The 12,051-nt window shown below is 42.7% G+C and overlaps 1 protein-coding gene across 1 annotated transcript; it reads left to right on the top strand.

Moving 5' to 3' along the window:
- Positions 1 to 5,285: 5,285 nt before the first annotated feature.
- LOC111152112 (taste 2 receptor member 4) lies at positions 5,286 to 6,185 on the top strand. The gene has a single exon (XM_022510420.1). It carries the CDS (start codon positions 5,286 to 5,288, stop codon positions 6,183 to 6,185), a length of 900 nt encoding a protein of 299 aa, XP_022366128.1.
- Positions 6,186 to 12,051: the final 5,866 nt, after the last annotated feature.

The following is a 12,051-nucleotide window of genomic DNA, read 5'->3' as shown; positions in this document are numbered from 1 at the left end:
ACAAAACTAAAAAAAAAACAAAAACAAAAACCCAAAATGCATTCCAACATTTCTCAGTTTCCATGTTCACCAATGCCCTTTGCCTTAAATAATGTCCGTGATATTTCCGAACAGTTGATGAACAGAGCTGTCTAGATCTTGGGATATGTGGAAGACAGAGTCTGATATTCTGTTGATATTCTGCAAGACGTTGTGTTTTAAGGAAGCAAAAATGACATAAAAAACTCTGAGAACTGCTAATGACAATCGTATGTTACTTTTTGGTGTTTCTACATTTTGCTGGACTAGAAAAATGTATAGCGTAGGGGCTAAGGGTTTTATTTTCTGGAACCTAACACACTGGATTCAAATCCTGACCTCATCACTTCTCAGATGCATGATCTTCGGCAAGTTACTAAGCCTCCTCAGACTTCAGTTCCCTTCACTATAAAGAGGTAATTTTATAAAATACCTCACAGGATTGGTGTGCAGATTAAGCAAGACAATGTATGTAAATTATTTTAGCAACTAAAGCATAATAACTATACAACAGATATCAGCTACTAGCATTTTAGCTTATCAGGAGTTGAGCCCAGAGACTGTGCCTCATGGAGTTCTAGTCTTATGACAGTGTATCCGTGGAGTTTGCTGTTGCTGGTGGTATAAGAGGACATGGTCTAAGTGAAAGCCTGCTCCTTCTGGTCCCCACAGGATGTGGGAGGAAGTAGAGGGAGACAGAAAGGGGATTGCAAGGACGGCAGGTGAGAGTCCAGATTTCCCCTCTCTTTGAGGACTGGTTCAGAGCTCCCAGGCTATGATCAATGGAAGCAAAACACAGGCACCGACTCAGCCTTGAATACGGAGCAAGCAGCAACCAAGGAGCAAGGACCTCTCTCTGGAAGCCTGAGGAGACAAGGATGCCGAGGGAGAGGGAGGACATGACATTTCTCTGACACCACGAGGTAGCATTAATCTCCACCCCTTTCCCCCTACACACGGACTCTAAGAGGAGAAACATTTCAAGGGGATGATAATGTCTCAGATTTTAATTTTTAAATCTAAAGAGACTCAAATTTTTTTCTGAAAAAATTCATTATCTCATTGGATTAAATAAATACTTACCCCCAACCAGCAGATAGGGGCTCAGGAGAAAAACTGTATTACCTTTAGACAAAATTAAGAACTTTTTTTTTTCCTGCTCTTATGAGTTTGACAATGAACACATTTTGTTGATTTCCCTATAATGAAATTGTCAGTGCGACTTGGTAGAGCTGGCCAGATGACCAGAGCAGTATTTCCAGGTTAACTCTGAAAACTATTTTTTCAGAAGCCCATGAGTGGAGTTTCTCTGTGTGGTCTGTCTAGCCTCAATACCTGTCTGTTGCTAAGTAGGGTACTCATGGCCAGAGAGGGAGAATCCTGAACTTTTTGTGGTTGCTCAGGTTTGTACCCTTACAGCCCATCTAGCAGATCTCTTTGAGAGACGGATGGGTTCCAGCTAGCGGCTGGATACTGCTGTGTGTTCTAGGCATACATAAATTCTCACACCATTTTTTTTTAAGATTTTATTTATTTGCCAGAGAGAGAGAGAGAGAGAGAGAGAGAGAGAACACACAAGCAGGCAGAGAGGCAGGCAGAGGCAGCGAGAGAAGCAGGCTCCCTGCCGAGCAAGGAGCCCGATGCGGGACTCGATCCCAGGACCCCGGGAAAATGACCTGAGCCAAAGGCAGCGGCTTAAGCAACTGAGCCACCCAGGCGTCCTTCTCACACCATTTTGATTCTGGCTCATCTTGATTCCAGTTCATTCATTTATACTGCAGGCATTTATCTGACTGTTGCTTTGTACCAAGCACTATATTAGATAGCAGTGACTGTTCTCAAAAAGATCACACCACGCGGGCAATAAAGACACACAAACAAGTATTTCATCTCTGCGTGGCTGAAACAAATGCTTCAGATATGATGAAGGGTTCTGGCCCCCGTGATTTTTGTCTCTAGACTCCTTTTGTGACGGCCACAAACGTGCACTGCTCTGTTCTGCTGCTGGGCTCCACCACTGCGTGGCCATAGTTCGTGCAGGCTGCTTTCAGCAGGGCCGGAGCCCTGTGGAGTGCCAAGACAGCTCCAGTCCTCTGAGACAGGAGGCTCGAGGGCCCCTCCTGAACACCCCCCTTACACACTTTGTTTTCCCTTCACATAGCACCGGAAACACTGAGCTCTGTTGTTTTGTTTGTTCGTCTGTCTCTCCATGTTCTGTGTGTGTTTAAAATTTATTTGAGAGAGAGCGAGCATGAGCGAGAGGGGCAGAAGGAAAGAGAGAGAGAATCCCAGGCAGACTCCATGATGAGCTCAGAGCCAGAGGTGGGGCTTGATCTCACAATCCTGAGATCACCATCGGAGTCGAAAGCAAGAGTTGGGTCCTTAACTGATTGTGCCACCCAGGTGCCCCGTTTCTGTGTGTTTTTTGAAGGCAGGTTGGGCTGTGGGTGTTTCTACTGTTTTCCCAGCACCTACCACAGTGCCTGGCTTATGGTAACAGTTTATTGAATGAATGACCCAATGAGGGCAACAGTGGAAAGAGCTCAGTTTCAGAGACACCTTACACCTTAGCCACCGATTTCCTATGCTGGCTCACAGCCACTTACTTTCTCTCATCTTCATTCTCCTCACCTGTAATAGGGCTAACCATATCTTCCTTGTAGAACTGTTTTAAGGATTACCTGAGTTTCAAGATACCTGGTGCACTGCCGGCAACAGAGGAAGCCCTAAAAACAGCTTAAGAAGTGGAAGTTTCCTTCTTTCTTCCTCCGGAGCAACATTAGTACTCTGTCGAAAACAGCTCACAGTTTGTAATTCCCATTTATTCATGACTGTAATTCCCATTTATTCAAAGCCTTCATCAAATGAGCTAAGTCGTCCTTTTGCTTGGACTATTGGCCCTAAAGTTTTCCCAACAGATCTGCCAGATGAATCTAGAGCTTGGACACCTGACTACAGTATACCTGCCGCCACTGGGTCTTCTTGGGCTCCAGGAAATAGTAAGACTTACACGGCTGTCTTAGGCCTCTGGCACCGGTCTACTCGGGTGGATATGGTTCAGCAACCTAGCTTATGGGCAGGGGAGTGTCAGGCCTTCCTGTTTTGCAGAGTCTTTGCTGCGGCCATAGAGCCAAGGTGCTAGGAGTAGAGATCCACAGCTGTGCAGGGGTGGGACTTGCCTAAAAAGATTCATGTCCCAAAGGTGCCAGTTTCTCTTGTAATAATTTCATAGACATGGCTGCCAAGGTTGAGTCAAAGGAGACACACATCAGGGATGTCTGGGTGGCTTGGTCAGTTAAGCGTCTGCCTTCGGCTCAGGTCATGATCTCAGGATCCTGGGATTGAGCCCCACATCAGACTCTGCTCAGTAGGGAGCCTGCTGCTCCCTCTCTCTCTGCCCTTCCCGCCTCCCCTGCTCATGCTCTGTGTCTCGCAAAGAAATAAAAATAAAAAAAAAGGCACACACATCAAAAGAGTCACCACACTCAAGGAAGCCCAAAGCAGCGAGTATCCATAAGACTTCCATATTTAACCGAAGGTTAAATTCTCATGCAGAGGGGGAAAGGGTTTTGTTAATGCTTTTCCCATACTGACCTTTTCATAAATAACATCTGACAGAACCAGTGTGTTCACTGATGACCCTAGGCGACATGATCACATCTTAATCATAGCGCCTTCTGCTACTGAGAGCCCAACAACCTTTATGTCCCATTTTGGATAGGGTCTCTTGCTGCCAGTATGGGGTTCCCCCACCCCTTTTGGAACACTTACTTCTTATATCTTACTCCATATTATTTATTCTATTTAAATGTGATATTTTTAATATTTTAACTTAATTACTTTAACACAGTGATCTATTTTATAAATAATTCAGTGGAAATATGTGCTATGATATAAACTTCCCTTCCCTTGCCTTGCTCGTTCTCCCTGTGTTTGCCTCGTTAACCCATCTGGGCACGCTTTTGTCATGTGCCTCTTAGTTTTATACAAATGCTTCTGTAAGCCACTGGGTTCCAGCTCAGGGAATCCCTCCAGGCTGCTTTCCTGTCTTAAAGGGCCCCATGAATGTACTCCCTCTTCTGGACCTAGTCTTCATATCTTAGCCTCTTCTGTTCCTCTGTTCTATTCTATCTGTTTGTTTGTATTTCTGTTCCCATACAAAGGAACAGGACTTCGTATGCTTTATTTTGATGCTAGTTTGGTAACCTACATGTGACTGCATAGAGGTTTGCACCTTGGGTCCCCCCAACTGCTAGAGTAGATAAGATATGTCATACTCTCACACTCACTCATAGTCTTCAATACTATAATTTGCCTCTTACTGTGCCCTTCCCTGTCTGAGAAATTACAGAGGAATCAGGCAATGAGATGCAAAACTATAGCTAAAGCATTACTGTGTATTTGGGATCAGAGTACTTTGATTTGCAGCTAAATGCCCAAGAAGAAATAGTCTTATGTGATCTAAGCATAAACCCACGTCTGTAAAAGAAACACATGAAATGGCTGATTTTTTTTTTCCCCAAGCAAAGCATATCACAGCAAATGATTATGGCACACATGTGTGTGACTGGTGGGGGAATGCAAAGTAAAGGAATCATCCTGATAGATGGAATTAATTGCAAAAAGGCTCTCTTGAGGAAGTGTGAAGTCCTTGAACTTGGGTCTGTGTGTGACTGTGAATCACTGTATGTGCTCAGGGATGACAATGTAATGTTGGCCAGAATGAGAGATGGAGAAAGTAGGGCTGCAGCAGATCAGTAGGTTACAGGGAGGAGAGAAGCTGGACTTCAGTCATCCATAGATATATGGAAGAGAGCGGGTGGGTGGGAGTGAAGCCTGGGATTTCCCACTATCTTCTGGGGTTGCTCTGAAGAAGAGCTTTATTCCCTGTGAAACAGGGACAGAGACATTGGTGGACTGGAGTTTTGACACTTGGATTTGAAATCCCTGGAGCCTTCCATAACCTTTCCCTCTAGCTATCCTCTTGGCGGAGCGGACTCTGTTTTCAGAGTTCACGGGGGCTGTTTTAATTAGGCATTTCTAAGGAAAATAGGATATGAATGAAGAAATAGTAATGCAATCCTGGCAAGATTTGCATCTCAGGAAAAGCAGCTGGCTTTTGGACCATTAATGGCTCATTTGTCACACTGGAGACAATTAGAGAAGCAATGTCCTTCCTGGCTGGGTCCTGGTGCCTACTTGCACATCTCAGTATTTCTCCTGTTCCCAGCGTCCAGATCACACTGCTAAGTTCTCGATGAGGAAAGATGCTTCAGATATTCTTTTTCCTTGCCATTATTGTCTCAGCAATTTTGAATTTTGCGGGGCTCATTGTAAATCTCTTTATTGCAGTGGTCAGTTTTCGGACTTGGCTCAAAAGCCCCAGAATCTCCTCTTCGAATAGGATCCTCTTCAGCTTGGGCGTCACCAGATTTCTGACGCTGGGACTGTTTCTACTCAACATCACATACTCCTTCATCTCTCCAAATGTGGAAAGGTCAGTGCACTTATCTACTTTTTTCCTGTTGTGTTGGATGTTTTTGGACTCGAATAGTCTCTGGCTTGTCACCTTGCTCAATGCCTTGTACTGTGTAAAGATTACGGACATGCAACACGCGGTATTTCTCCTGCTGAAACGAAATCTCTCCCCAAAGATCCCCAGGCTCGTGCTAGCTTGTGCGCTGATTTCTGCCTTCACCACTCTCCTGTATGTGGTGCTCAGACAGACATCGTGCTTTCCTGAATTTGTGCCTGGGAAGAATGGTACAGGATGTGACATCAACGAGGGCGTCTTGTCTTTGGTGATCTCTTTGGTCTTGCGCTCGTTTCTCCAGTTCATCATTAATGTGACTTCTGCTTCCTTGTTAATTCATTCCTTGAGGAGACATATACAGAAGATGCAGAAAAACACCACTGTTTTTTGGACTCCCCAGACTGAAGCTCACCTGGGCGCTATGAAGCTCATGATCTGTTTCCTCATCTTGTACATTCCGTACTCACTCGCTTCTCTGCTACATTATTTCCCCTTTGTCAGGATGGATTTGGGAGCCAGATCCATCTGCATGGTTATTTCCACCATTTACCCTCCAGGACATTCTGTTTTCATTATTCTCACACATCCTAAACTGAGAACAAAATCAAAGGCGATTCTTTGTTTCAACAAGTAGTAGAATTTCAGTAGTGAAGAGTGGCTAGAGTCACCTCATGGTTTGGGAGCAAGACTTTCTCTGTTAGTGGTTTTCTTAGCGGACTGTGGACTGTGGACCCCATTTCTGTAATTGCTGAGCTGAACTCCTCAGCCTTTGAGTGCCTGTACTTCAGTTTATTCTGCAATTAAAAAAATTTAAAATATTAGGCATTTTTTTTTCTAAGTTTAAGACATTATTTATCATGTAGTTTGCATCCCTGGCTAGTGGAAGTCACCACATTGTTCCATGAGCTACTAAAGTATACAGGGGAGTTCCCCCAAGTTAAGCAATACATTATAATTCACATTGTTAGTTAAATTTTTGAGGTTTAGCTGAGGAGCCCTGGGTAAGGGCTTAGGAGTGGATGAGTCATTGGCAGGCACTAGACTGGTTTAAACCATAGCAAGAGGATGCAAAGAGCAATGGGAGAAAAGAAAGTTGTAGAGAGAAAAGGGAAGAAAGAGAAAGAAGAGAGAAAACAGGTGTATATTGTGGCAGATGTACACGAAAAGGGTCACAGTCATTGAGCTATTATTATCAAGAAACTCTAGGACTAAATTTCTAGGTTTGTTCTGGAAAGAAGGGAAGGGCTTCCTCCTTAATGGTAATGGAAGGGTAATGGAATGGTAGAAGAAAGGGATTAGTGTGACAGAAGCCCAATCCAGGATAGTTCCAAGGATCTCAAAATCCAGGGAGTCAGCCTGAATTCAGAAGCGTGTGCTAGGGGGCACCTGGGTGGCTCAGTGGGTTAAGCGTCTGCTTTCAGCTCAGAACATGATCTTAGGGTCCGGGGATCAAGCCCCACATTGGGCTTCTTGTTCAGCAGAGAGTCTGCTTCTCCCTCTTCCTTTCCCTCTGTGTTCTCTCTCTCTCTCTCTCTCAAATAAATAAATAAAATCTTTAAAAAAAAGGCGAGTGCCAAATAGTGAAATTAACACAATCTGAGTACAACTTTACAAAAGATTATACCCTGTCATGTAATATGGAATTCAGGGGAAAGCCAAGAGTTTATTAAATAGCTTGGTAGTGGGAGCATCAGACTTTTGGTGAATATATGTCATCTGCTTATGAATTTATCTACTAAGTTGTATGAGTACTGCATGGTTCTTCAGGGGAACACTGGTTTTTTTTGGATGGGAGGGTAGTTGAGACAGCAGGACTGGCTATGGAGGAACAGAAATCTGAAGATGGAATATTGATCAGTTTTGGAATGGAAATTGGGGATAATAATTTATATTTGTACAGTTTTTTAATTTATAAAATACGTGACATTTACACATCTCAACGTAAATAATCTTATTAAAATAATAATTTCTTTATTAAAATAGAAAAAATAAGAAATCTCCAAATTTTACAAATTACCTGACGTTTCCCATTCTGGACACCAGAATCTTGACTGCATTATTCAGTGAGGATTACCCAAACCAATATTTTTTGCTAAAAAAAAGAGGTTTTCATTATGTTAGGATCTTAAGATTAGGAGATAAAAGGATTAAATATATACAATGACATAAGAACTCTAAATGAAAAGCAGAAAGCCTCATGGTTCCCCCCAGATCCATTCTCTTTACTTTCTCTTCTATAATAACAGAATTTTTAGCTACCTAGAGCTTTGGCGCAAATTACATTTTACAGCTTTCTCTTATAAGGAGGCATCACACGTGATCACATTCTGCCAGCGGAGTGAAGAGAAAGTGATGTGTTTAATTTCTACGTGGTGCCCCTAGAACAGGTGTGCCCTCCCTTGCCCTTTTCCCTCTTCTTCCTGTGCTCTGGAATGGCGGGTGTAACAATTGGCCGTCTTGGGCCAGCAGTTGAAGGGACTGCCTGGGGATAGTGGAGAAGTCATCCATCCTAGTTGGCTTCACAGTTCCCGACACCGTGGGGCTGCCACCCCAGCTCTGGACTGTTCACATCTTAACTCAGCGACTGTTATGGGAAATAAACATCTCCATTCTTTCAGATGCTGTAGTTTTGGTTCTCTGTTGCCTTACTCAACAAACCTCACTATGCCATCTTCTTTTGTTGGGACACTTGTCCGTAGCCCTCTTTGGGTAGAGTTTTTAATGATGTCGTAGGTTGGGAGTTTTGCTGCTTCCAGTATGCTCTGCCACTAAATACTTATTAACCAGGACTTTAAAAATTTTAGAGTTTATTTAAGATATGATACCTTACAGCCTCTCTAATAAACAATCTCCTCCTCCTCCTCCCTATATTCTCTGCCTATCCAGGGAAGGGAGGGATGTTTAAAACTCCCTGTTAAGAAGAGGCACTGGTGGAAATGAAGGGTGGGTGCCGGGGCAGCATCTGTATGATATCATGAAACACTGTGGAGCTGTAGCTCGGGCACGTTGCCATTTAACTTTGGACTGCTAAAGTCCAGTATTGTCTGAGCTACATTTTCACATGTGATTTTTTTGGTTCCTCACAACTTCGTAGAGAATGTTAGTATTGCCTGTCATTCTGATGAAAAAATTGAGGCACAAACAGGTATTATAAATGGCTCATTAACTAAGAAGGGGTAGACCTAAGGCTCCAATTTGTCTTCGGATTCTAAAAGCCAGTTCTTTTTTAACGATATCACCAGGTGGACGGAAAGACTGGGACAGTGTAGAATCATGCCCAGTTATAAAGCTTTATCTCCTAGGACACGAAGAAAATATTCAAGGGGCACCGGAGTAGCTCAGTCAGGTAAGCTTCTGCCTTTGGCTCAGGTCATGATCTCAGGGTCCTAGGACCAAACCCTGTATCGTGCTCCCTGCTGAGCAGGAAGCCTGTCTCTCCTTCTCCCTCACACTTTCCTCTGCTTGTGCTTTTCTTCTCTCATAAAATAAATAAAATCTTAAAAAAAAAGAAGATAATATTCAAAAGGGTGTCAGAAGCATGGTATGTCCAGCCTGAAAAACCCACCCAGGGCTGCTAATATATACATATATAGACGCACACACACATGCACATATGTACATGTATATATAATTAATATTTCATACTATAAGATTAATGTTGTATAATATAATAATACCATATAGGGGGAGGTATAAAAATTTTATAGGTGCTTAGTTCCTTAGGTGAAATAAATGTCATGATATCATGCAGAGAGATAGTGGGCTTTTAAGCTTGAAATTTAGGTGAGGGGTGTGTGTGTGTGTGTGTGTGTGTGTGTGTGTGTGTGTTTATCAATTTTTTATTTTTTATTATTTTGTGTTTTCATCATAGTAAGTGTTCTCTTTAATTGCCATCACCTATTTTACCTGTTCCCTCACCCACTTCCCCTCTGGTAACCGTCAGTTTGTTCTCTGTAGTTAAGGGTCTATTGGTTTGTCTCTCTCTCTTTTTTCCCCTTTGCTCCTCTGTATTGTTTCTTAAATCCCACATATGAGTGAAATCATATGGTATTTGCCTTTTCCTGATTTGTTTCACTTAGCATTATACCCTCTAGATACATCCATGTTGGTGCAAATGGCAAAACTTCATTTTTTATGGCTGAATAATATTCCATTGTATGTATATGTGTGTGTGTGTGTGTGTGTGTGTGTGCACGCTACATCTTCTTTATCCATTCATATATTGATGGACACATGGGGTGCTTCCATAATTTGGCTGTTGTAAACAATGCTGCAATAAACATGGGGATGCATGTGTACCCTTAAATTAGTGTTTTTGTATTTTTTTGGGTTAATACCTCGTAGTGAAATTATTGGGTCCTATGGTGATTCAATCTTTAATTTTTTGAGGAACATCCATACTGTTTTCCACAGTGGCTGTACCAGTTTGCATTCCCACCAACAGTGTGAGAGGGTTCCTTTTTCTCCACATCCTCACCAATGCTTGTTGTTTCTTGTGCTTTTGGTTTTAGCCATTCTGTCATGTGTGAGGTGGTATCTCATGGTAATTTTGATTTGCATTTCCAAGATGATGATGAGTGATGCCTAGCATCTTTTTATGTGTCTTTTGGCTGTCTGGATGTCTTTGGAGAAATGTCATATATTCTGTCCATTTTTTAATTGGATTATTTGTTTTTGGGGTGTTGAGTTTTATCAGTTTTTTATATATTTTGGATACTAACCCTTTATCAGACATGTTATTTGCAAATATATTCTTCCATTCCGTAGGTTGCCTTTTAGTTTTGTTGACTGTTTCCTTCTCTTACAGAAGCTTTTTGTTTTAGGTGAGATGTATTTTTATTTTTATTTTATTTTTATTTTTTATTTTTAATTTTTTAAAGATTTTATTTATTTGACAGAGAGAGACACAGTGAGAGAGGGAACACTAGCAGGGGGAGTGGAAGAGGGAGAAGCCGGCTTCCCACTGAGCAGAGAGCCCGATGCGGGGCTCGATCCCAGGACTCTGGGATCATGACCTGAGCCGAAGGCAGACTCTTAACGACTGAGCCACCCAGGCGCCCCTAGGTGAGATACACTTTTAAACCAAAAGTGTAGCAATATGAAAGAAAAAACCATTTTTAAATTTATTTTGAATGCTGCAACATGGGAAGGAATAGGCCAATAGAAAGGTGTGGGAAAGTGTAAGGTTTTATAGGCAAGATAAACACGACACCAGGCGAGGTAGGCACAACGCAAGATTTATTAAAGGCACTCTCCAGTGAAGTTTCAGGGCTTAGGAGAAGGGGAGCCAGGAAAGTCACATCAGGAGCAGGTGGGCACCCTCGGGCGAGGTTCCTCGACTCCAGAAAGGGGAGTGGGGGAAGTCACACTGGGAGGGAGGCGGCAGGGGTCTTTTATCCGGCCAAGGCAGGACATGAGCTCACATCCATATATGGTAGGGTATTTGGTGATTGGAGGGTATGGGGTGGGGGGGAATCCTGATACTTCTGTTTCCTGCATAGGTATTGGTTTACCTATGGAGACGTGACCTGGGCATACATCCTTTTGGCGGGAGAGTCAAAGGTTAAGAAAAAGTGGTGGGGAGGAGGCTGGAAGATGGTGGCCCCGGGGGTCATTTCTATTGTTCCTCCTGCATTCCCTCGGAGCCGGAGCCGTGGACCCAACAGAAAGTATATGCAATTCATGGGTGAACTAAATGAAGGTCTTATGCATTCTAAGGATTTTTACTTTTTCATTTCAAAACTACTTTAAAAAATTTTGAGTATAGTTGACACACAATGCTACATTAGTTTCAGGTGTACAACATAGTGATTTGATAAATTAATTATTACGCTGTGCACATCCCAAGCGTAGCTACCACCTGTCACCGTACAAGCTATTATGATATCACTGACTGTCTTCCCAGGCTGTGCCTTTTATTCTTGTGACGCATTCACTCTGAAGCTGGAAGCCTGTACCTCCCACTCCCCTTCACCCATTTTTCCCATCCCCCAACCACCAGTTTGTTCACAGTATTTATGGGTCATTTCAAGGATTTTAGAAGTTTCTTTTATTGCCTCAATTTTACCTAAACAGGTGTGACTTTGGGCTTCTGCTGTTACTAGCATTCTGTTGATGAGCCATTTTCAGTTGTTTTGAAAAACAAACAAAGGGGAAGAAATTAGTCTTTTAAAGCATGAATTGAATGTAACTCTTAAGATAGCCTTAAATGGTGGAGTCTTCAGGTGATACTAAAGCTTACTGAAAGCATTTAAAATAAAACTTTTTCTTCCTTTTTTGTAAGTTAGAGCTGGAGCTGGAGCCTCTGATCTCACCATTGCTCCTCAAGGAAGGGTGGAGAGGTGAGAAGCAAGGAACTCTTTTCAAATTTTGTGTGCCCTGCCTCCCATTGCTCTGGGGTGTGGGAGTCAAGGGGGAAAGGGTAGTTTGACAGAATTCCCCAGGGGTTTGTGTAATTGGCCCATGGTCAGTTTTATTCCCTGAGGAATAAAGTGTGAAAG

Source organism: Enhydra lutris, unplaced genomic scaffold (assembly GCF_002288905.1).
Source record: "Enhydra lutris kenyoni isolate GAN:26980312 unplaced genomic scaffold, ASM228890v2 scaffoldscaffold27, whole genome shotgun sequence".
NCBI classification, from domain to species: domain Eukaryota; kingdom Metazoa; phylum Chordata; class Mammalia; order Carnivora; family Mustelidae; genus Enhydra; species Enhydra lutris.
This window is presented reverse-complemented; position numbering and strand designations above follow the sequence as displayed.

What these genes read in the sequence shown, in the direction of transcription:
- LOC111152112 (XM_022510420.1), top strand. Translation starts at nt 5,286, where the DNA reads ATGCTTCAGATATTCTTTTTCCTTGCCATTATTGTCTCAGCAATTTTG.